Raw genomic sequence first — 26,453 nt, 5'->3', positions numbered from 1 at the left:
TCACTCTTCTCTTATGCGGAAACGTGGCCATTCTTTCCTGGCCTTACAAGCCCAAGTTCTAAAGATTTTGTTCTCAGTCATCTCTCTGTAAGAGCCAGAATTTCTCTATAGGTGCTGAGTTTTGTCTCTTGTCCACAATTTAATGGCCTGATGGAAACCTGTCTGCTTCAGAATGCTCCCTTTCTAATGTCTGCAGAAAGTGAAAGCAGCGCAGGAAAGCCAGGATCACCTCACTCAGAAATGTCCCCGTCCTTTCTTACTCGGTCTTCCTGGGCATTTCTCACCCCAACTCCAGGGAAAATCTGTTTCAAACCAAGCTTCTTGTATTCATTGCACCTTTTTATGCACAACCATGTTTTTATTAGTGTTGAAGCCTTCAGGCTGATACTTTGGGGCAGAGCAGATCAAGAAGATAAAGCCTTCCCCTGCTGTTGTACAGTTGCTTGTAAGCCACTGGGGAAATCCAGAGACTGTTAGAAAGCAAGGAGCTGAGCCGGAGGCCCCCTGTGAGGTGGCCTGAAGGCTGAGGCAATGGAATAGGGGCAGGGAAGTGGGGTGCTCTAGCAGGAAGAGGCCCAATTTAGAGCTTTGGGGACCAGAAGATCTGGGTGTTAATCCTGTCTCTTTGGTTGAAACATGCATGCTGTGGGAAGTTTCTTAAGTATGCAGGTCTGTTTCCGGAGTCATAAGTGAAGAGTTTATACCATACTCAGAAGTTTTGTAATAGCAGATGAAGCCTTTGTATTTACTGTACTTTGACACTCACTATACGTTCCAAGAATGTTTGTGGCTTGAATTGTACTCAGATATAAGAAGGGTTGTACCTATTATAAAGGCAGTTATGTTCTCAAAGACCTGAAATACATTCTAAAATCAGTAACAACAGACCTTGTATTTTAGACAGTCTTTCTTATACTTTTACTATGTCATGGTATGCTTTTAAATTTTTCTCTCTTTTACGATTAACCAGCACCAATGTCCAGTAAGCTTCTAATTGAGTCTAACAAGTCGCCACTTTGAGCAAGCCTAATGATTTTCATCTTTGTCTTGGTTGTTATTAAGTTTACAAGAGTTGTGTCTCTTATTGACAGCAGCACTTTCCTTTGCTCATTTTCTTTTTTTTCCTCCTAAATGATGATTGCAAAATGCAGTTGAGTTTCATGGAAATAATTATCCAAACACTTACCAATGAAGGTGGCAGTACTATTGAAACTGGATTTTTAGCTGTGGATGACTGGTGGTACTAGAAACTAGCAAAACATGACTGTTCATCAGGATGAATGGTATACAGATGTCTCATGTTGGCATTCATGAAAGAAGTATGGGGTGTCAGCGCTCAAAAGAAGTTGGCTGACAATTCAAAAAGGTTCAATTCAAATGTAAAGGTTATGACTGTGAGACAGAAACAAGGAATTAAAAGCATGAGAGAATTAGAAGGAAGAAATATAACTTGCCTTCTTTGTAGATCTTGGTAGTTATAAAATCCTGAAGAAACTGCAGAAAAGCTACTAAAACATTAATGAGCTTCTCTATGGCACAGGATACAAGATCAATATACAAGATTTATTTACATTCCTATGTGCTGGGGCTGGAGAGATAGCTCAGTGGTTAACAGCAATGGCTGCCCTTGCAGAGGATTCAGGTTCAAGTCTCAGCACCAACATGGCAGGTAATAACATCTGTAGCTCCAGGTCCAGGGGATCTGACACCCTCTTCTGAAGCCCATAGGCAATACACAAAGCAGGTATACTCACATACATGCAGGCAATATACTCAAGCACATAAAATAAAAATAATAAATCAAGTATTTTAAATTCCTATGTACTTGTAATAAACAACCTGAAAATGAGATTTTTTAAAGAATACATTTTATTATTTTTTATTTTATGTACATGAGTGTATTGCCTGAATGTATAGTGCACCCATGTTGTGCCATATGAATGCTGGGAATCCAACCCAGCTCCTCTGCAAGAACAGCCATTGCTGTTAACCCTGAACCATTTCTCCAGCCCCGAAAATGAGATTTTAAAAAGATTAATTACATATGTATTAGCATCAAAAAGAATAAAATATATTTTAGAATAACTATCCTAAAAGTGTAAGACCTATTCACCAAGAGCTACAAAGTGTTGCTGAGAGATGTGAAAGATCCACGTTATTGCAGCATGCACCATGTTCATGAAATAGTAAATTCAGTGTTGGTCATTTTTCCTAAAGCAACCTATAGGTCTGTATTAGTTACATTTCTGTTGCTGTGATAAAATACCATGGCCAGGGGGCTGGAGAGATGGCTCAGCACTTAAGAACACTGGCTGTTCTTGCAGAAGACCCAAGTTCAAATCCCAGCACCCACATGGCGGCTAACAACTGTCAGGGGATCCAAAGGCCTCTTCTGTCCTCCATAGGCATTGCACGACACGGGTGCACTTACCTACATGCGGGCAATACATGCATACACATAAAATAAAAATAATAAATAAAATATAAAATACCAAGACCAAACAGAACTTAAGGAAGAGCTGGATTATAGTTTCAGAGGGCTAGATGTCAATAATGGTGGAGAGGGCAGGGCAGCAGAAACAGGAAGCTGGCTGATCATATTTTACCCACCACAGGAAGCAAAAAAGAGAATGTGCAGGAAGTGGGGCAGGGTTATAAACCCTCAAAGCCAGCCTCCTGCTGACTGCTTCCACTAGCAAGGCGTCATCTTCCAAAGGTCGCAGAGCCTCCCCAAACAGTGCCACCAACTTGATGAAGGGGAGGAAATGTTCAAATACATGAGTCTATGAGGGACATTTCTTATTCAAACCATAATATACAGTATTGGAATATTTACCATGTTCATGGAAAGTTAATAAATTCAGTACTGGTAATTTTTCTAAATTGATCTACAGATTTAAAGTGGCCTCTTTCAAAACCCTAGGAAGATTGTTATGTTTTTTGGGTTTTTTTTTTGTTTTTCTAACTTTTTAAATACACTTTATTATTTTTATTTTATATGTATGAGTGTATTGCCTGCATGTATGTGAGTGCACCTGTGTTGTGCAATGCCGTGGAGGTCAGAAGAAGCCTTTGGATTCCCCTGGAACTGGGGTTAAGGATGGTTCATAGCTGCCATGTGGGTGCTGGCCATCAAACCCAGGTCCTCTGCAAGATCAGTCAGTGCTCTTAACTGCTGAGCCATCTCTCCAGCCCCTGTTTTTGTTTTTGTTTTTTTCCAGATAGAAGTTAATAAACTAAACCTAAAATTTATATAGCAATAAAAATGGCATAGATTAGTCTAAAGGGTGGAGAAAAACAGAGTTAAAGGATTCACATTTCCTGCTTTAAAAACTGATAATGATGCTACAGTAATTAAGAGAGTGTGGGATTGTCACAAGGATAGATGCATAGCTTAATGAAGCAGAAGAAACAGTCTAAGCATAGACTGACGTGCGTGTTTGATTGTCACCAAACATGTCAGTATAATAGAGAGATAGTGTTCTTTCAGAAATACTTCTTGAACAGTTAGATTTGTGCATGTAAGTTGTGATCATTGGTTCTTTACATATCTACGAAAAAATAAATCAAAATTGATTATAAATATATGAGCTAATCTAAAAAGCTTTTAGAGAAATAGAAAGCTGTGTGATATGGGATGAGGCAAAAAAAAAAAAAAAAAAAAAAACACTTGGATGCAATTCAAAGCTATGGACATTAAAAGAAAAAAAGATGTATTGGATGTCATGAAAATCAAACTCTTGCTCTTCGGAAGATACCAAAAGGCAAGCAACAAACCAGAAGCAAATATTTGTCAAGTGATTATGTAGCAGGACCTCTAACCAGCATATATAAAGAAGCCTTACAACTCTGTGAGAAGATAGACTCAGTTCAAAATGTGTAAAAAGACCTGAATACACATTTTTTCCAAAAGGATAACAAATAGCTAAACAGTCCCTTAAAAGGTGCTTGATATGGCTCACCACTAGGGAAGTACAGTTTAATCAGCAGTTAGATTTCACCATCTCCCCTCTAGCCTCTAATGGGACAAATATTTGAAATGATAATAATACCAAGGTGTCCTTGAGGATGTGGAGAAAGTGAATACTCGTGCATTGCTGGTAGAAACATAAAATAGTACAACCATTTTGGAGCGTTTTGGCAGCTTGTTTAACTGTTAAGCATACAGTTGCCCTCTGACCCAGCAATCCTGGTCCAGCCTAAAGTGGATGATAAATGAAATAATGGTGTAACCATCCAGTGGAGAACTATTGATCAATAAGGAAGGAGCCTGACATTTAATAGCCTGAGTGGGTCTCAGATCATGTCAAGTGGACAGAAGCCAAACAAAAGATTCTGGTATGATTCTGGTTTATAGGAAGATCTAGAAAAGGAAAAACCATAGCACCAGAAAGTAGCTCAGAAATTGCCTGAGGCTGAAGCTTGGGAGTGAGGACTGTTTATAAAGATTGTGAAGGATCACCTCAGAGTGAGGAAGACTTAGGCTGACTTGAGTGAGGGTTGCACGAAGGAGTTAATTTACTAAAAACAACACCAACATCATTGGATTGCTCATTTAAAATAGATAAATTAGACAATCTGTAAATTATGCTTCAATACCCCAAACTCAAACACATAGTAGGTCTTCCATAATGTTCAGTTTCTGCAGCCTTTTCTTACAGAGTTGATCTTTCGAAGCAGTAGATCCAAATTAAATTAACATAGAGCTGACAATATAAAAATGTGGAATAAATGCCCCGTTGGATCTAAGCTGGGTTTTGCTGCTGCTGTTCATGCATTGCGTGCATTGCTGTGTGGTCTCTCAAAGCTCGCATTGGGAGATTTTGTAAGATGTGAAAAATCTAAAAGTACTTTATAGCATATGGTTTTCTTTTTTCCACCAAAGGATTTCATTAAACGAATCTGGACATTCAAACCTTGGGCATCTGCGTTCTCACTGGCAAGGTTGTAAACCTCGGGAACATCTCTAAAGATGTCAGGCAGTGTCGTTCAGGGGCTGGGCAGAAAGCTGGGAACAGCAGAAAGGGTCCTTGAAGTCAAATATATCATTGCGTTTAAGAACCAAAATGTCAAGTGCACTTGATATAGGCTGCCATGTTTATCCTCAGAAGCCAGAGTGCAGAGGAGAAGAAGAGATGACAGTCAGAACCCACATTTTATAGGTGACAAACAGAATCCTGTCCTCCTAGACCTTTATCTTTGTGCCAGGGAGCAAGGAATCACGTGTAATCTCCTGGGATCTAAAGTAAACAGAGCTGGCTGTTTCATTTCATCACCCTTTGACTCTCTGTCTTTTTTCTCATCTCACTCCATCCTCTAGAAGGCCGTATTTTATTCTCTTTCAATCTCTCTCCTCCCCTCTCTTTGCTCCCCTCCCCGATGCGCACACACGACAAAATATCAGTCAACGATGCCACTTAGCAGCAGTTCTGATGAAAGATGAAGGCGTAACCTTTCTGGGAACCTCAAAGCCTTGCTAAGAAACAGAGCTTGCTCTTCTCACATTGAACACACACACACTTTGAGGGGGGGAGAAAATCTTAAATATATATGTAATACCTTGTTAGTATTCTTTATGGTTCTAAAGTCTCTTTGCTAGTTTAGGGAACATAAAAATATATTATCTCTAACTTGTTTTGCTCATAAAATTGTCATGTTTGGTATATTAAATTTAGAAGGATAGTCTATTCAGGCAATACACATTCACTAATTGAATTTACTTTGAAATGTTTTTAATTTTTTATACAAATGGAGCCTCAGGCGGCTGAACTCTAAGAAACTCGTATCTTTTAGTTTTTTGCCAGTTTGGGGACAACAACAGAATCTTCAGCTCATACGCAAACTCTAGCATTTCAGTTCAGCTCTCTGATTTAGTAAAAAAAAAAAAAAGTGTCCCATCAGCTTCCAGAAAATATGTATATGTTAAAAAAATAAATCCTCCCTCAGTCCAAATCATTAAGCATACCTTTGACCACATTGTTAGATTGCATTTAATTTCTGAACTAAGTCTAAGCAGTTTTATGAGTTCCAAGGACTTCTGCAACTGGAGGGTTCTCTGGAGGGTTATGTCCTTTGAACACTGCTGTTCCTCACGTTGGTTTTGGTTATTGATTTGTCGGCTGTAGATCTGTTGCTTCCATGGGGTTGAGAAGACAGCAACCAGAATTAGATGCAGAGGAAGTAAGACCATTTTTCAGAGTTGTGTACCTCCAAGAGTCTTGGACAGTGTTTATCAAGTCAACATTAGGCAAGATGGTATTCTCCCCCGTAACCTTTGAGACCATCCACTCATTTCCGTTCCAAGGGAAATGTGTCTCATAAGACACATTCCTGTCTTTCCTCCCAAAATCTAACAGTTTCTGGCCTGCAGTAGAAGCCTGGTCGCTGTTTGTCAACTAAATGAATCACTGAATGAAATCACTTTTGGAATACAAAATTTGAAACAGCATTTTTGTTCAAATAAGCAAAACATGGCAGCCTCATCAGCTTATTGGCCTCTGTGTGTTTCAAGATCAGAAGACTGACAACCGTTCAATCGGCCAGAAGCGAAGCTCTGAGCCTCTTGGCAACACCCTTCCGTGGCTTTCCCCAGAGCCCATGTCTGGAGTTGTGCCAGGGTCTCCAAATGAGTGGACCTCATCTGGACTTTGGCCGAGTTTAGTTCTGTAAAAACATGAATCTGGGCTGGAGAGATGGCTCAGCAGTTAAGAGTACTGACTGCTCTCGCAGAGGACCCAGGTTCGATTCCCAGTACCCACATGGCAGCTAACAACTGTCCATAACTCCAGTTCCAGGACATCTGACACCCTCTTCTGTCCTCTTTGGGCACTGCACAGCATCGGTACACTTACATACATGCAGGCATAGCACTCATACACATAAAATAAAAATAAATAAGTCAAAAAAACTTAATTTAAAAAATAGAGAATCAAGGATGGGAGTGATGGCTCAGCATTTAAGAGCACTGTCTGCTCTTGCAGAGGATTTGGATTCGATTCCCAGCACCCACATGGGGACTGACAACCATCTGTAACTCCAGTTCCAAGAGATCCAATGCCCTCTCCTGGCTTCTGCAGGCATGGGTGCTCTTAGATATTGCAGGCAATACACTCATATACATAAAATAAAAGTAATAATAAAACATTTTTTTAAATAGAGAACCAAAAAGGAGAGGAAGTATAGCTTAGTAGGAGACCACTTGCTGGGCATGGACAAGACTCTAAGTTTATCCTTAGTACTGTGAAAATAAGGGGATGAATGGATGCATGACATGCAGTGGACCAGCATATGATCCAGCAGTTCCACTTCTAAGTATAGAAAAGAAAAGAGGTCAAGTATCTCCTTGAGATTCTGTGTTCATAGCAACATTGTCGACAATAGCCAAGACATGGAAGCTAAGTGTTTACTGGTGCATAAATAAAGGAAACGTGGTATGTATGCACAGTGGAGTATCATTCAACCAGAAAAGGGAAGAAAATTCTGCTGTTCGTGACAACCTAGATAAACCTTGAATGTCCTTTCTTGAAGCTTTACCAGAATTCTTTACAAGGGTGAGAGAACTAAAAATAAATTGCAAACTTGACCATCTTCCTGTAAGAAATCATACATAATACTTGGCTGAGTTTGTCTTATGCTGATTTCCTTCCTTCATCTGCATCTGATTTTTCAAAGGCAGGTGAAGATTTGCTAGCAACTCTACTGATATTGTAGGGATAAGCAGAAGGTGGCCCATAGGCTGAATCCAGCCTGTCACCCCACTCCATATGACCCATTATCTAAGAAAGTCTGAAATTTTTATATAGTTGAAAAAATAGCAGATGAATGTTTTCTGACAAATGAACTAGTATGGAATTCAGATTTTCGCATTCAGTCAATAGATGCTTGTTAGAATACAGTCTTGCTCCTTCATTTTTACATCTTGTTCCTGGTAGCTTTGGAGCTCCAGATGCAGTTGTATCACTGTGGCAGAGGCTCTATGGTCCAGAAGGCTTATAATCATTACCTATTTGACCCTTCGTAGAATAAAGTTGTTCACCTATGCTCTAAATCATTCTCAGCATCACAGTCTCTGTTTGTGACCACCAGGAGGTGAGCCAGGGTTTCCTATGTCAGTCTGGCCTTTCATTTTGACAGTGGTAATGAACTTCAGGTGCTAGGAGCATCTGGATTGGATGTCTTCATGTGAAGCCAAATGTGTTCAGTAGATAGTGTCAGGAACTCTAGAAATGCCCAGAACGCTTGCTCTATCACAGTCTCCCCTTTGATGCCTGCAATATCATCTAAAGATGGTCAGTTCCATTCTGTTCTCAGAAGTTTGTCTGTATCCTTACTGGAAGGCTTCATTCGCCATCTTAGCACAGGATGGAAATGCATATTCAGTTTGGTAATCTTTGTAAGTCATATAATTCTTTTTTATTTTATTTACTATTTTTATTTTATGTATATGCATGTATTGCCTGCATGTGGGTAAGTATACCTGTGTTGTGCAATGCCCGTGGAGGTAAGGAGAGGCTGTCGGATCCCCTGGGACTGGAGTTACAGACAATTGTTAGCTGCCATGTGGGTGCTGGGATTCGGACCCGGGTCTTCTGCAAGAACAACCAGTGTTCTTAACCGCTGAGCCATCTCTCCAGCCCCAAGTCGTATAATTCTTAAAACATGCCACAAATGAGAAAGTACATGGGAATAACCGATCTAAAACTCTTTTTCTTGAATGGTTTCAAACCAATACTTAGAAAAGGCTGTGAAGGTTGCTTATTAGATCAACAGGGAAGGGGTTTTGCAGGATCATCTTGTTAGAGCGTAGGATTCAGGGTTTGCAGATTAGCTCACGGTCTTTGCTTCATCTTATTAGCTACCTTCACAGCTAGGTTAGGGGCCTTCTTCAAGTGTTATGTTAGTGGCCTTTATCAGGTGTTGGGTTAGTAGCCTTCACCGGGGACCTTGGGTTCACATGTGACTTTCACAGGACACATGGATCAGCACATAGTTTTATAATCTGAATGGCCGTGTATTTGAACAGCACGCACTTCAGGAAACTGTGTGGCAGCCTTTACCTGCAGAGAGCTGGCAAGGACCCAGGGTCTAGATGGGAGCCTTCTGGGCATGCTCTTCCTCCCTCAGTTGTGCACCTTCTAGGGAAACAGGGTAATAGATTACTTCTGGTCTCCAGAGAAAAAAAGTGAATTGCCCTTAATTTATCTTCTGTATCATGAAGATGTTAAGTATACCTGCCAGTTACCAGGCTCAGGGAGTTCCTGTGGTCCTTTCTAAAGCTAGATATGAAATATACTAGATCTTTATTTAGTAAAGTCTACGCCCTTTGATTTGGACCCTTTAACTTCCCATCTGAACATTTTGGTTATGAAAGGCTTATATACAATCAAGTTTGTTTCTACATGTTAGTAGTGAAAGCCAGAAGTAACAAAGCCCCAGGTAAACTCATGTGGGAATAGGAAACTACAGTTTAACCTAGTAATGAAACATGATGGGTGGATTACAGAGGACATGCATTCAAAGAACAGCACGCATGCCACACAGGCAGAGACACTGAGGGAGGCACTCACTCAGTGTGTTTTAGTAAGACACAGAAATTCAGTAGTGGTTAATGAGCAGGAATATAGAAATACAACTTGTTAGCAGTTATTATGTATAGATAGCTGTGTTTTAGATAGTCTCTTTTCTATTTTCCACATTATCTGAGTAAGCCTTTATATGAATCAAAATGTATATTGAATAAAATGAAGCTTACCAGGAAATGAGAGTTACTCTAATGTAGATACTGCTGGCTGTGGAGATGGAGCTGTGAGAAGACAGAAAACCTGTCCTTGTAGGTTTGCAGCTGGGGGAGGTGGAGAGGCAGGGCAAGAGGAATTATTGGTTATGGGTACTATGGAAGAGCGAGAGCCAGGAGAGTTCATGCAGGAGGACTGTCAGGAAGGCTTCCATGGCAAAGTGATGGGCTAAGCTGGAAGACTGAGCCAGTGCCTACAGGGACAACAGCAGGCACAAAAGCACAGACTTGAGTGATGGGATATTCTGGGAACCACAGTCCATTTGGGGAGGTGGAGAAGGTGTATAGACCACAGTACAAAAATTGGATTTTATCCTCTGTCAAGTAAAGGTTGACATAAGGAGTTTTCATTTTTTTCTTGTTTTTGTGTGTGTGCGCATGTACGTGCGTGTGCCTGAGTCTCTCTGTCTGTCTGATATATATATGGGAAGGGGGAATGTGTACATGTGTGTGTGGAGGCCAGAGGTGGCCATTAAGTGTCTTTGCAATTGCTCTACTTTACTTTTCCAGGCAAGGTCTCAGTGAACCTGGAGCTCACTGATTCAGCTAGACTGGCTGGCCAGTGAGCCCCAGCGATCCTCCTATCTGGGTTCCTCAACACTAGGAATCAGGGGCATACCACTGCACCCAAATTTTTATGTGGGTTCTGCGAATCCAAACTCAGGTCCTCATGCTTGCATGGCAAGCACTTATCAGCTGAACTATCTCCCCAGCTCCTTATGTTTTGTTTTGTTTTGTTTTTATTGTTTTCATTTTATGTGTAATGAGTGTATTGCCTGCATGTATGTAAGTGCACCTGTGTTGTGCAATGCCCATGGAGGTCAGAAAAGGGCATCAGATCTCCTGGAACTGGAATTTGGGATGGTTGTTAGCCGCCATGTGGGTGCTGAGAATCAAACCCAGGTCCTCTTCAAGAGCAGTTAGTGCTCTTAACCGCTAAGCCATCTCTCCAGCCTCTGTTTTGTTTGGGGTTTTTTTGTTTTGTTTTTTTTTGGTCTTTTTGAGACAGGGTCTCCCTGTAGCCCCAGCTGTCCTGGAACTTACTATATAGACCAGGCTGGCCTTAAACTGACAGAGATCCACCTGCCTCTGCCTCCTGAGTGCTGGGATTAAAGGTGTGTGCCACCATGCCTAGCTGTTCTGTTTTTTTTTTGAATATGTCTCTGACCACATTGGGAAATAAACACAATAAGAGGCCAGAATGGATGCTGAGGAGCCAACAAGTGGGTGGGGCTTGCAGACAGGAGCTAGGATGGGCTGAGAGAGGCAGAAGAAAAAAGGAGTCTTCCTTTTGTGTTCAGATTAGCATCGGAATGTCTAGATGCGGGGATTTTAAATGTTGGAATATTCCAACACTGTAAGAAGTTTATTTTAGAAATCTTATCACAGAGTTAAAAAAAATAGTTTTAAGTCTTTTAATTGCCATCTTCGGGACAAATAAATCCTGGGTTGGCCCAGGATGCACATTTATCATGAAAACGCCACATACTTTTTTAAAATGTTGCAGAATCCAAAACATGAGCAGTTTTCTACTCAGGAGATGTTATGGGAAAATGGACAAATAATAGTTCTTCAAAAATCCATGGAAAAAGGAGGGAGAGACAAAGTACCATTTGGTTTAGTGACAGATCTCCCTCTGTTTCCATGGGCTTCATCTGAACTAGGAGCATCAGTGAGGAGCGAGGAGTGGAGAGTGGGGCTCCAGGGAGTCCATGTTGACTGAGTGAATGGGTGAAGGAATGGCTGCAAACACAGATGATAATAAAGAAGGTGATAATAATAAACCTATAATAAAGAAGACGCTTGATGAGGTTTCTCCTTTCTTTAAGCCTTTTTATCTCCTGGCAGCTGGCCCCCACTCCCCCAGGCATTACTGATGTAAATAGTTGGGGAAAAAAACCCTTATTATATATATTTACAGTGTCCCTGGTTACTAAAGGTAAGAGGTAAATGAAAAGGGAGTCTAGCAAAAGCTGCTTTCTGTGTTCTGAGCACTTAAAAATGGTTTATTTAGAGTGTTTTATTTCAAAATTGGGAAAATTGGAACTTTGTTGGCTTTTGGGGGAACACCAGCAGCCCTTTTATTGAAATGTTTGTCATAAATGCTATCTGGTTAAAATGTAGACCTTGTAGCCAAACATAACTTGATACATATGTATTGTGATGCTTGCTGTAATCATTTCCAAATGGTAAAATTGAAGGGAAAAAGGCCACATTCCCAGTGAGGGGAAGGAAATTACATTTGGGGAGATGATTGTGTTCAAGGTCAGGTACAGCACTGACATATGAAGATATATATTAAGTGACTAGTGGCAAAGGGCAAACTCTGAACTTGAATTTGGGTCTCCTTGACCTCAAAGTACATTCCCTTTGTGCTAATTCTTTTTGATTTTATGTCATAAAAATGAAGAAAATCCATAGAGGTCTGTGTAGATGAGGCAGCATAGATAAATTCCTAGTTAGCAAGGTGCTGTATGTAAAAGTTACTTGGAGCCAATTTCTGTGAAGTAGAGAAGAAAGAAGTAAAGACTGTAAACGTGATCTCTTCCTCTTCATCTTCCTCTATTGATGTTAAAACTTTGGTGTGTGAGTGTATGTGTGAATGTTCATGCGGGCAGGTGCATGTACACATGTATGTGTGAGTGTGGAAGCCAGGGAACAGTCTGAGGACTTCAGATGTCCTCCCTTAGATGCTAAATCCTTTTTTTTTTTTAAACAGTGTCTCTCCCTGACCTGGGCTTCAATGATTAGGATAGGCTGGCTGGCCAGGGAGCCCCAGAGGTCCTGGAGCAGCTTTCTTAGGGCTAGAATTACAAATGCATGCCGTTATTTTCATGGGTGCTAGGCAGAGAGTTCAAGTCCTCTTATTTGCAAGGCAAGCACTTTACCTACTGAGCTACCCAGCCCAGATTTTTAGAATAAAACAATGTATTTTTTGTATTTTTACAGTGAATGGGGGCAGTTGGGGGCACATGCCACAGTCTGCACGGGGAGGTCAGAGGACAATTGTATGGAGTCAGTTTTCTCCTTCCACTTTTAAGCCTGATCAGACCTGGGTTGCCAGGTTTGCTTAACAAGCTTCTTTACCTCCTGAGCCATTTCACCAGCCCCAGACTCTAAAACTTTTTAAACAAGCAAAATCAACTGATTTCATGGATTCTGTTCTTAGAGGTAGACCAGTAGATTGTTGTAAAAGAGCTTCCATCCTCCCTTAGATGTACCTGTCTTCTATACGAAGTTGTCGGGGCAGTACTAAACCTTATCACAGGACGATGCTGGCCCTGGTACTCTGAGTCGCTTTCTTGCACATTTGTCACAGCAAATGATGCCAGTCCCATCTGCCAGGCATATGGAATTGGTGGTGCTCAGCAAATCTTTGTTCCAGCCTGGTCCCAGAGAATGTCTCAGAATTGTCTTGTAAACTCTCTCTCCTGTGCCCTCATTGCACTGTGTACCATGACAGCTGTGGAAGTCTGCCTACCTAGTTAACGATGTCTGCCTTCATCCATCAACTATATTGTGAGCCTCTGGAGGCCAGAACCAAGTCTTGTTCATCCTGGCATTCCCCTCCCCGGCCTCAGCAAGGGATCAAAGCACCTCACACAGAGGAGTAACCTCTGGCTGTTTCTTGGCTATTTCTGGCTGTTCACCTGTCATACCTGACAGTTCTATGCATGGAGCTGCCCAGGTTCTGACACAAGAGGAACAGAGAAGGCAAAGTTTGTGCTGCTGTTGATCTGAGAATCCTGAACTGGAATTATTAGACTTTAAATTAAAAAAGCCATAGTTAGCACCCTTTGGGGGGAGTATGCGTGCAAGTGTGTGTGTGTGTGTGTGTGTGTGTATGCACGCCTTAATTTTTGAGACAGGGCCTGTCACTGAACCTGGAGCTCCTTGTCTGGGCTTTTACATGTGTGCTGGAGATTTGAACTGGGGTCCTCACGGTTGAGCAGCAAGAACTTTTCCCACGGAACCATCTCTCCAGCCCCATAGCTAACACTTTCAATGAGCTCTTGAGAAGTTAGTCATGATTATCTTTGCAGTTAATCCTAGTCTGTGGTAATAGGCTATGGTCAATAGTTACTCTAATAGCAGCCGTATCGTTTCCATTTAAACTAGAGTTAAAAGTAAAACCGTTGTCCTGTGGTCCTAGCTGGGATAGGCCAGCGTGGTTGACAGGATCCTGAAAGAAGGTTCTGATTCTCACTGTCGATGGCCAGAACACCTGCCAGAGCCTCTTACATACAGAGCTATGAGTAGTTTTAAAAAGTCACACCTTTGAATTCAGTGTTGACTCTGCTGTAGGCTTTGTGGTGCTTTGGGCCTTCTGTTTTCTATACTCATGTTTCACAAGTTAGGTAGAAAGGTTCAGTGTTTGCCCTCCCTGTGAAAATAGTGAAGTGGGACAAGGACAGATCCATGTCTGAGAGCCAAAGTGAAGAAAAGAACCCTCCAGGCTCCCAGGTTGTCTGGTCCCAGTTGCAAAAACACAGCCATAAAAAGAAAAATGATGCTTTTCAGGTCTCCAGCGGGGAGAACTCACACAGTCTGGTTCATTGTTCCAACTGCTTGGACGTTTTGCAGGTCAGCCGTAACTTTGAGCTGGTTGGACGGGTTAACCTGGATCAGCTGGAACAGATGAAGGAAAAGATGGAGAGTTCCAGCAGTGACGATGAGGACAAGGATGACGAAATGAGCAAGGCTGAAGACAGAGGTTAGTCTCACCCTGCTCTAGAGTCCCAGATGGCATCCAGCACGTCCATGGTGAGACAGAAGGGAAGCAGGAGGCTGCTGTGGGAGGAACAGAAGGGATGATCCTTCTTGGTTAAGTGGCAGAACAGACTGACTTGGAAACCATCAGGGGCCCTGTCTTCACAAACTATTACCAGCTATAGAAACTCCAAGAACAGACATTTTCTTCCTAATTGTAGATATGTATTTGTTAGGGAAAAATGATGGTGATTTCCTAACAAGGAAAGGTAGTGTCTAGGGAATCTTCAGAATGAAGGGGAAGATGAGGGGCACTGTAGGGCTACTGATGACTGAGAATGGACTTGGAATTGAACATTCATTTAAAATGACAATTGCTGGGGCCATAGTCGGAGGCAGAAAAGAACTTGAGCCCTCTCCAAGTGTCCCCCTGCAGGGCCTTCCTCTTAACCTCCTGGGAGCTGTTTCCTCTTTGTCAGGAGGGAGAAGAGACCGTGTTTACAGAGCACACTGGTAAAGGTTTGGTGTAAGTTTTGAACTTTTTTTTTTTTCCAGTTTCCTGCCATTCTGCAATTATTCTAGATAGAAAGGTTTCAAAAGTGTATTTAGTTACAGATAGCACATTTACATGATCTAGAGGGTTGTTCTTGTCTGTTGTTTGACATTGAATACTATTGGGTATCCCCAGACTATGTACATAAGAATATGGAGGGGCACGAGGACGACTGCAGAAATGCCTCAGCAGTTAAGAGTCGCTTGCCGCTCTTGCAGAGGACCTGGCTTCTGTTCCCGGGCCCACATCACCTGGTTCGCAACTGCCGGTACTCCAGCCCCAGGGGTTCCAACACCCTCTTCCTGCCTCTGCGAGCACCTGCACTCATGTGCATAGACATATACATAATTAGAATTTTTTAGAGAAGAAAGAACACCAGTTTGGGGGAGCTGGAGAGATGGCTCAGTGGTTAAGAGCACTGACTGCTCTTGCAGAGGACCCGGGTCTGATTCCCAGCACCCACATGGCAGCTATGGACCATCCTTAACTCCAGTTCTAGGGGAACCCGAAGACCTCTCTGACCTCCACCCACATTGCACAACACAGGTACGCTCACATACATGTAGGCAATATACATACACATAAAATAAATAAAATATTTTTTAAAAAAAAGAATATCGGTTTGGATGTGATCCTTTTGTTACTGTAAATTTAGCCAAAGCTCATGCATGGGTAATGTAACTGAGGAAAAAGCGTTGTAGCTACCAGTCCAGTGAAAGGAAGAATAGCATTAATGGTCATTACTGAGCTGCCGGTTGACCTGCCATGTTCAGTACTGGCAGTTTTTTAGGTGATATTTTTTCTTCAGTCTCATGTAGCATGAGAACTCTGCAGTTGCCCTGGGTGAACTTGACTTCCAGTTCCGCTGCTTCACCATCTCCAGGACCTCATGTTAGTTCTTGTACAATCACCAGCTGTAAAAAATAGTAGGAGACATAAGGACAATGATATCACCTGTCTTCCTGAGGGTTTTAATACCCAGACTTTTAACTTGAAAACTTCAGATTTTAGACTTTAATGTTTTATTTAAATTTTCATTTGCTTTTCATTGACCAGTAAAAAATGCTTTTTTTTTTTTTTTTTGGTGTTTTAGAATAGCTATACATTGTAGAATGGCTGAATGGAGTTGGACTATATATGTTTCCTCAAACTCACTTGGGGGGTGGGGAGCTAAGAGCACTTGAAATTGAGCAATTTTCAAGTGTACAATAACATTATTAATGATTGTCACCATGTTTTACAATAGAACTCTTGAACTAATTCTTCCTATCTGAAACTTGATGTCTTTTGACCAGGATATCCTCAGTTCCCCACCCCTGACCTTTGGAAATGACTGTTCTGCTTTCTCTTCACTGAGTTCGAGGGTCCACATATGTGCAGAATCGTTCAATATTTGTCTGTGAGCTTGCCTTATTTCCTTGAACATCAGGTCTTTCAGGTTCGTCCATGTTGTCACAAATGGTAAGACTTCCTATCTGAAGACTGAGTGGTATTCCAGGAGCGCACACTCTCTTCATCTCTTCATCCTCGGGCGGACCCTGAAGTGGATTCTGTCTCTTGGCTTTGTGAATAACGCCGCATTGAGCACTGCAATGCAGATATCTCTTTTATATACTTGTTTCATTGTCTTCGCATATTAACCCAGTCCTGAGGTTACTGGATCACATGATAGTTCTATTTTTAGCTTTTTAGGAGCTTACATGCTGAGTTCTGTAATGGCTGTACTAACTTACATTTACTACTAGCATGCAAGTCTTTCCTTTTACTAATCCCCACCAACATTTGTATCTTTCCCTTTTTTGGTCATAGCCATTTTAACAGGCATGAAGTGGTGCCTCACTAAGGTTTTAATTTGCATTTCCCTAATGTTAGTGGTGCTGAGCATTTTTATATATCTGATGGCCATTTGCATTTCTTTTTCTTTTAATATTTTTATTGATTCTTTGAGAATTTCATACACTGTGCTTTGATCATGTTCAGACCCCCCTCCTTATCTCCATCCCCACCTACTGCCCCCTCCACTCCATGTCCTCTATTACTATTTTTCTTTTTCTAATGAATGTTTCCCAAATGCTCTTGGGTGTGGGTCCATCCCTTGGAGTCTGGTCAACCTACCAAGTATCACACCCTTAAAGTAAACTGACTGTCCCTCTCCCAGCAGCTGTCAGTTCCTAATAGATCCTCAGCTGGGCTTGGGCTTATTGCGCACTGTGGGTTCATGTGTGCAACTGCCTATGTTGTCTAGGCAACACAGTTTCCTTGTATTTGCCCACCACCTCTGGCTCTTACAGTCTTTCTGCCCCCTCTTCCACAATGATCCCTGAGCCTTGGGAAGAGAGGATGTGATACACGTATCCATTTAGGGCTCAGCACTCTGCAGTCCCTTATTCTCTGCATGTTGGCCGTTTGTGGGCCTCTGTGTTAAGCACCATCTGCTGCAAGAAGTTTCTCCGGTGAGAGTTGAGAGATACACTAATCTATCAGTATAATGCCAAGTCATTAGGAGTTTATGCATTACTTTATACATTAGCAGAATAATAGTAGTGGGTTTTCTTATGGCCTCTGACCTATCTAGCCACAAGTTCTTGGCCCTGATGACAGTGCCAGCTGTGGTTTCTCTTTTGTGAAGTGGGCTTAAATCCAATCAGAAGGTCATTAGTTCTTCTCATAATACTCATGCCACTATTACACCAGTGGGTATATCTTGCTAGGCCAGTCATTAAATGTAATTCACAGAGTTCACAGCTGGGTAAGGGTGATGATTACTTTTCTCTCCCAGTAACATGCATAGCACCTTCCAGTGCTATGAAAGCTAGCCAGCAGAGATGAAGCATCAAGATCAGTACCAGCTTGATTTCTCCTTATTTGTTCTACGACTCAGGTGTGTAGTGTCTTCAGCAGTAGGGTCTTACTGTCATGTTCTGGTGGGCAACCAAGAGCAATGGCAGTAACAAGTACTGTTTGAGGGTCTATGGAACCTCCCCCCAGTAACAAGTCCAAAAGAGGGGGTCCATTCCTGGCATTGGGCTTTTTATTTGCTAGCCTGTGGTATCTGGTAGGACTACTATATTTAAACTTTAAACTCTTTTTATATTGTATATGTATATTTTAAAGACATTTTTATAGTAGTAGGTTTCCATATGACTTTTTCTTACTCCCTCCTCAGCCCTACCCTCCCATCTTCCATCCTTTTTAACCCTTCGTATTCCCGTTTCCCCTTTATATCACTGCCTTTTATCTTCCTTCCCATGAACCTCCCCCGTCTCATGTCCTCTTATTGGTTTCCTAGCCTCTGTGGATTTTCCAATTGAAACACACCTAACTCAAGATTCAAAGCTGGCATCTACTTATGAAAAAGAACATGAGATGTTTGTCATTCTGGATCTGGGTTACCTCACTCAGGATGACTGCTTCCAGTTCCATTCATTTACTCATGAATTTCACAATTTCATTTTTCTTAACAGTGGAATAGTATTTCATTATATAAATGTACCATACTTTATTATCCATCCATTAGTGGATGAACATCTAGGTTATTTCCATTTCCTGGCATCAAGGAACATGGATGAACAGATATCTCTGTAGTAGGATATAGAGGCCTTTGGGTATATGCCCAAGAGTAGTATGGTTGGATCATGTGATCTATTTTTAGCTTTTTGAGGAACTCTTGCACTGATTTCCATAGTAGCTGCACCAGCTTGCACTGCCACCGGCAATGAATTTTGAGAACTGCTTATCCAGAATCTTTGTCCACTTTTTAAGTGGGTAAATTGTTTGACTAACTATTGAGTTGTTTGAAATCCACCCATGTCTGGATGATAAGCCTGCACCAGATATGTATGTATGTATGGGCTATAGATATTTCCTTTTCATGCTATTGTCTCTTTAGAAGTGCAAAACTTTTTAGCTTGATATAGCTCCATTTGTCTATTTTTGGTTTTGTTGCTTATGCTTTTGGGGCCATTTAAATAAAAATCATTGTCCAGAACAGTGCTATGGAAATTTCCCCTACATTTTCTTCTGGTAGTTTTTATAGTTTTAGGTCTTTTAGATCCATTTTGAATTGATCTTTTTTTGTAATTTGATGGGCAATCAGGCTCTAGTTTTTGTTGTTTTTTTTTTCCTGCATGTGGCTACCCATTTGTCTCAATAATTTATTTATAGAACTGTCCTTTCCCCATTGTAGGTTATTTGCAACTTTCTCTAAAATCAATCCATTGTAAATGTGTGGATCTACTTCTGGATCATCTATTCTGTTCCATTAGTCCATATGTCTGATTTTAGGCTAGGCTAGTGTCATACTGTTTGATTACCTTAGCTTTGCAGTAGATTTTAAAGTAACACAGTATGGCCTCCAGCTTCATATTGTGTTTGCTCAAGATTGTTGTGGCTACTTGGGGTCTTTGTGGCTACATGAATTATTATAAAAATTGAGGGAGGGCTGGAGATGCATCTCAGTGATAGAGTAGTTGCCTACTATGTGTGAGGTCTTGGATTCCAGCCCTAGCACTACAAAATTATATATATATATATATATAAAATTAAATGGCATAATCCCCAAGACATGGTCATAATAACTAACAGGTCTAAAAAACTTAGGAGCTGTCTGAAGTAAAATAGATAAATAAATAATAAACCTGTTAGAGGTTGAAATTCAATCTTCTGGCTTCAAAGCAAGAGCTCATACTTATACACATTTCCAACCCCCTGGGTGCTAAGATGTTCTTTATTAAAAGGAACTTGGCCCTGAAATCTGTGGATGAGTTGTCCTTAAGACCTTATTCTAAGGCATTTTGGTAGCATATCTGGCATCCCTGAGGCACTGCCTTTGGTAGGCCATTTCCTTCTGTGATGTCTCCTGATCCCTTTCCTAACCTGCCACCATCCGCTCACCATAATAACTAGGGCAGAGGACCAGAGTCTTATAAAATGGGGTCTGGTTTGGCCTCTGAACCTCCAACCAAAACAGATAGCAAGCAGGACTAAAGCCAAGGCATGCTAGCTTGTCAGAAACCCCTTGCCAAACATCAACCTGAAAAAATACACAAATAATGTCCTCCCCTTGTAAAGACATTATTTCTGTAAATTGGGCTGTGTTCATCCATTTGTTATAAGGAGAATGCTAGTGGTCTGAGGGGCATGGCTTTCTTTTTTTTTAATATTTTATTTATTATTTTTATTTTATGTGTGTGTAATTGCCTGCATGTAGATAAGCGCACCCATGTCCTGCAATGCCTGCGGAGGTCAGAAGAGGCTGTTGGATCCCCTGGGACTGGAGTTATGGACAGTTGTTAGCTGCCATGTGGGTGATGGGATTCAAACCCAGTCTTCTGCAAGAACAGTGTTCTTATCCGATGAGCCATCTCTCCAGCACCGACATGGCTTTCTTTTTGTCTTTTAAACCTTTTCACAACAACTTGTATGAATGTTGTTCTTCACAACAACTTCCAAACATCTGTGCCCTGTTTTAAAAGTACTCCAGGAGAGGGTGCTTCTGACAGAGGGTACAAAGCCTCCTTTTTCTTTGTAGTACTCTGTGACCCTGCTGTTCTTCTTAGGAAATAAGTTATTCCTCGTTGGATATCGTGACTCTTTTTAATGCCTGAAGCTGAGCACACATTATTTTTGAGGCTCTCTACATTGCAGAGGCAAAAACCCTTTCTAGTCCTACCTTTTATGATGACCCCTCAAAACAAATAAAAGGGACCCAGGCCAATAGAAAGCATTGTGGTTGAAATGTGTGGGACATTGGCCTGCCTTGGTTCAGCTTGTTCAGCTCTGCAGCATCAGCCCAGCTTGACTTAACTAGAGAGGACTGCATGGTTACTGCTTCTCACTAAGAAGTATTATGTACACATTCATGAGCCTGAACCACACAGAGAAAAAGTCCTTCGGTGGAGAGCTTGCTATTTCTCCCTCACCCATCCTTGGGAGAATGGCTTCCTTGGTCCTGTCTTCTTTGAATCAACCTAGAATCAATCCATCTTCTACCATCTCAGTAGGCTCTTGCCAAGGCAAACAATAGCCTCCGGTGTTTTTGCCAGACATCCTGGCTTCTCGTAGAGAGCCAGAGGGGAGTATTAGCACAGCTCCCTGGTTGATGAAGAAGGATTTGCATCATGACAGATAAAGTGGCCTCTTTGAGGATGAAATTTAGCATGTGCCCTTGGAGAGACATGATGACTAGTTTCTTGTCTCCAGACAGTAAAGGAACAAGTATACCAGCCATATTCTCCTTGTTAGTAATTTGGACTTTCATTCGATACCCTTAATTTGGGGAGTGCAGGGCTTGCTTGCTGCTACCCAGTTCATTTCCAAACTAGGGAGCTGGGGAAAGTCTCCAACACAGCAGGACCTGCCTGGGAAGCTCAGGGGGAATTTCAAAGGGAAGAAGCGAGGCATGAAGAAATCCAAAGGAACCCAAGCCTAATGCTGCCCACCCCGCCCCCTCTCATTATGCAGTTGGGAGGAGTCATGAAGGCATTCTGTTGATTTCTTGCCCAAGATAATCCCTGCTAAGGAATTAATGCGCCGAGCAGATGGCGCTGTCTCATTTCCAAAGAAAAGAATCAAGGAAGATAGTCTGTGCAATTATTTTTAATGGCTTGTGTGGTGATCTTCTTAATTTGTGAGAAAATGTTTCATCTTTTGTGAAAACTGACCCTGTTCACATAGGTTTTTGTGAGGATGAAGGTGTCACAGCCCAGCTCCTGTTAATGTCATTCTGAGAATTTTACCGAGGTGGGGCATTTTAATCAGGAGATGTCTTCTTGTGACATCTTGTCCGTAGGAGACTAGAGTGGCCAGAGACCAGAGACACAGAGGATAGAATTGCTCCATGCTCCACCCTCTTTTTGCTGCAGAACCGTTTACTGCCCACATGAAGACTTGGCCCTCTGTGGGCTAATAAAAGACATATGGGTTTAGGACTTGGGATAGCACAAAGGCCTTGTAAGCTGTCATCTTTGAGCTTGCCAGGAGGTGTGACTTGAAAACAATTAGCCAGCCAATCCTCATTCATCAGATCCCTAATATGTGTCCAGCAGCACAAGGAAAACAAAACAGCTCAGTTAATATTTGATGTGTATAGCAGACTCATTCAGAAATGTCTGTGTCTCCCCACATTTGTGAATACCATTGGTTGAGGTATAGGTATGGGGCAGTAGCTGGCCAGGATCCATCAGTGGCTGGTAACAGGCATTATTATTATTATTATTATTATTATTATTACTATTATGGCATTTATTCATTTATTCATTTATTGTGGGGGCAGTGCAGCACGTGTGAAGATCAGATGACAACTTCTGGGAATTGATGGTTCTCTCCTTCCACTGTATGGATTCAGAGAATCAAATTCAGGTCATCAGGCTTGATGGCAAGCACCTTTACATGCTGAGCCATCATATCTATATCCCCAGTGTCTAGGGTCTGGAGTCATATTCAAAGAGGTTCTTTGCTTTCATATCTCATCCTGGACACACATAATCACCTTGTAAGGTATTGATGGCGGTATCCATGATGGATGAACACATATTGAAAGACTTTAACCTCACTTAGAAGAAGCCCTGAGGTCTGTATTGAGCAATTGGATTGGTGCTTTCTGTGGTCTCTTTTCATCTTAGTGAACAAAAATAAACTTTTTTCAAATTGAAAATGAATAGATGCCAGGCTGTCAGGTCATCATCTCCAGGGGCCTATTCTGGTGAGAAAGACCCAGGTTGTTGATGATAGGAACTGTTGTAGAGGTGAGGAAGAAATTGGGGCGGGGGAGGGGGGGCAGAAACAGCTCTTAACAGCTCGACGGGAAGCTTCAGGGAATCCATGAAACCACGGAAATATGGCTTGAAGCAGGAGTGGTTTCCCAGTGAGTGTTGACTGAACCCTGATGTGGAATCCTGAACCACACTGGTAATGCCAGCCTTTCTGTTTACAGAGTTGATGAGATTTTCTGAGCGAGGAGCCGCTGTGAACACTGAGAAGCGATTTCCATGTGAATTCTGTGGACGGGCATTCTCACAGGGCTCCGAGTGGGAAAGACACGTGCTGAGACATGGCATGTAAGTGGAGCCTCCTAAGAAGACCTTTGTCCCACTGGAGAGGGTGGGAGAGAGGCTGGAGCTCCCCTGACGCTGCTGCGTAGACCCCTTCTGTGTCACTTTACCAAGCCATAAAGTACATAAAGGAGGTGGGGACCAGGCTCCTCCTTCTCTGTTAGTTTTTAAAAATGGCAACCTAGCCACAAGTCAAGTGAAGGAAATTATAATTATGAAAGACAGATCCCCAGACTCAGGTGCAGTGCTTTTCTCCCACCAATGTCCCTGTGCTTGCATGCATGGCATTCTCTGAGAGAGTGTGAATCTGGATCTAAACTTTCTGGTCCAACCTCTGTGGCTGCTCATTCTGTGAATGGCCTTGAATATATCCCTGTGACCTGCCTCAGGGACAGAGCTCTCCTCTGCCTCCCTCCCAGATAGATGAGAGCATCCCTGGTGGACACTGACTTCTAAGATCTTTAAACATAAAATTGTCCCCTTAACAAGGAACCTTTAGTCTTCTAGACAGAGAAACTAGGTTGCAGTATGTCTGAGACAATGTCCCTGTAATTTTTAAGCATGCTGACCAAGTTTCTCAAGACACAGGTTCCGTCTCTAAATTTTTTTTATTTTTTATTTTTTATTTTTTTGGCTCCTGCTGGCCTGGAACTCACTATGTAGACCAGGCTGGCCTTGAACTAACAGAGATCCACCTGCTTCTGCCCCAGTGCTGGGATCAAAGGCATGCGCCACACACCAGGCTGGTCTCTAAGTTTTTAATGTTTGCTTGTCTGGGCCACTCATTTATAGACCTAGCCAATAAGTATTTAGTACCTAAGTTACTCTTTTTGTCTTAATCATTATTGGCCAGGCTCCAGGATTCAGAATTCAGCCCATGAATTTGACCGTGAGATCATTCTTGCTATTTTTCCACTATGGCTCAATAGAGGAGATGATACCAAATTGTTATGTTAATTTGGAAACAAAACATGGCATAATCAAAGCATGGTATAATGTTGGATATTTTTGTAGGTTCAGATCTTTAAAAAGATACAGGCATGCATGACCTACACGTCAGAGTGCATCACTGGCAATTTGGTTATACATCCATGGAATTTGTTCAAAAGAAACTTTAAAAGTTTTTTAGGGTCAGAGAAGTAAGGATAGTTGAATTTTATTTGTTTAATTGGAAAAAGCATGTGAGGCCGGGTGTGGTGGTGCACGCCTTTAATCCCAGCGCTCTGGAGGCAGAGGCAGGTGGACCTCTGTGAGTTCAAGGTTAGCCTGGTCTACATAGTGAGTTCCAGGTCAGCTGGGGCTACAGGGAGACCCTGTCTCAAAAAGACCAAAAAGAAAGAAAAGAAAAAGAAAAAGCATGTGAGGGTCTAGGGAGATAGCTCAGCTTAATCTCAGAACTCAGGAAAAAACCTGGGTGTGGTGGCACATGCTTGTAATCCCAGTGCTGGGGAAGCAGAGACAGGAGGATTCCTGGACCTCACTAGCCAGTCAGCCTAGTCTATTTGGGGAGTTCCAAGATAATGAGAGACTTTGCCCCCCCCCAAAAAAAGTGATGTGCCTAAGAAACAGTACTCGAACTCGTCCTCTGACCTCCACACACACACAACCCATAGATACACTAATGCCCATACACATACACTCAGAAGAAAAGAAAGAGAAGAAAACATGGACTCACTCATCTAATGTGAATTGTTTGGGTTTGGTTTTGTTTTTTGTTTTTTTGAGACAGGGTCTTGTGTATCCCAGGCTGGCCTCAAGCTTACTATATTTTGATACAGTAAACTCATGACCCTGATCCCCCTGCCTCCACCTCTCAAATGCTGGAACTATTGGCCTGTACCACCACACCTGGCTCATGAATCTTTTGTTCTGTTTTTCAGGGCATTGCACGATACCAACCAAGTGACCAGAGACGAAGTACATCCGAAAGAGATGGTGGAGGACAGCGTGCAGATGCCCTCCTTGGAGGCAAAGGAAGACGATGAGCCAATTGGGATAGACTTTTCCCTAAAGAGTGAAACAGTAGCCATCTGTGTTGTAGCTGCCGACAAATCTCTCCTGGAAAATGCAGAGGCCAAAAACGAATAAGAGTTTGATGGAATTCTTATCAAACCTTACTTGAACCATGATGAAAAAAGTGGGCGGGCCGGCGTGGGCTGAGAAGGGTTAGGGCAGAAAAGAGAAGCCGAAAAAAGCTGCTTTTTAGGACTGAACAATCTATTTTCAAAGCACTGGTACCTGTGTGAGTGAGTATGTAAATTAAAGTTATTTAAATGGTTGGAATATGTGGCTCCTTTCCCATCACTCCATCTTTCCTTCCGGATCTTCACCACGGAAGTTTCATCTGCTGCGGTTTTGGGAAGTACTTTCCAGGGCACGGTGCTCTCCGTGGCCGTCTGGGACAGTGTGTGGAAACCGAAGCTCGGGGAGGGTTGAAGATTTCTCATAGGGGGAACAACTTCTGGGCGCACAACTTTCAGTGCGTTTTTCTAGTTTTAATACCTTAAGCTTTTTCAAGACCTAACTGCAGCCGCTTTGGGAGAAAAAAAAAAAAAAAAATAACAGAAACAGAATACAAAAAACTGCTTTGCATAAAACAGTCACCTGTTTCCTCGTACCTCAAACTTAACCAAGGGAATGCTCTGCGTTTATCAGTACTACCTGTGGTCCTTGTGGTTAAATGTAGAGAACTGCTGGGCAGGATGGTGAATGGAGAAAAAAGAGTTTTAAAGAAAGGAACACAAATTGTGCTTAAAATCCCCATGTGGGTTTTATTTCTTAAAATACTGTGATTTTTTTAATTATTTTAGTAAAAAACAAAACAAAAAAAAAAGAAACAGACTTTAATTATTAGATAACTGTGTGTGAATTGTCATCCTGTATTCCAGGTAAGCTGTTTTTAGTGTTCAACTATAATTTAGAATTGGGTAGGTTCATGTGAGCTAATTTTAAGGTGATTGTGGAGTTTTGTTGACCACATGTTTATTTGCTCTCAACTTGAGTGTTTCAAACCCAGCACAATTCAGTTTTTTCATATAAGTTGTTTTCTGTGTGTTTATTGTTGTTTTAATTTGGGGTCGGGAGATTTAGTTTTGTGTGTGACTAGGATTTTTTTTTTTTTTTTTTAAACATGGAAATAACAAAGAGGTTAACTTCCTGGGGTTTTGTTTTGTTTTGTTTTTTAATTTAACTAAAGAACCAAACCTTGGCACAGCTATGCAGCTTGTGGGCCAGATGAAGAGGCCCTCTTCATTCATCCCTTTGTTTCTTGTCAAATGAACACATTATCTGTCTCACACCAATAATTTCTGTTAGGATGGGCTGCCTTTTGTGTGTGATTTTTAAA

At 41.8% G+C, this 26,453-nt stretch overlaps 1 protein-coding gene across 1 annotated transcript in view; it reads left to right on the top strand.

Moving 5' to 3' along the window:
- Znf462 (zinc finger protein 462) overlaps window positions 1-25,689 on the top strand; it is a 154,132-nt gene extending 128,443 nt beyond the window's left edge. The window contains exons 12-14 of the mRNA XM_008854655.3: window positions 14,378-14,507; window positions 22,990-23,113; window positions 24,988-25,689. Coding sequence (XP_008852877.1) covers window positions 14,378-14,507; window positions 22,990-23,113; window positions 24,988-25,195 — 462 coding nt within the window. The 3' untranslated portion in view covers window positions 25,196-25,689. The remainder of the gene's footprint in view (window positions 1-14,377; window positions 14,508-22,989; window positions 23,114-24,987) is intronic.
- Window positions 25,690-26,453: the final 764 nt, after the last annotated feature.

Source organism: Nannospalax galili, unplaced genomic scaffold, assembly GCF_000622305.1.
Source record: "Nannospalax galili isolate Female #2095 unplaced genomic scaffold, S.galili_v1.0 scaffold666, whole genome shotgun sequence".
In the NCBI taxonomy this organism is placed as follows: Eukaryota; Metazoa; Chordata; class Mammalia; order Rodentia; family Spalacidae; genus Nannospalax; species Nannospalax galili.
Note: the sequence above shows the minus strand (reverse complement) of the source record. Positions and strands in the feature narration are given on the sequence as shown.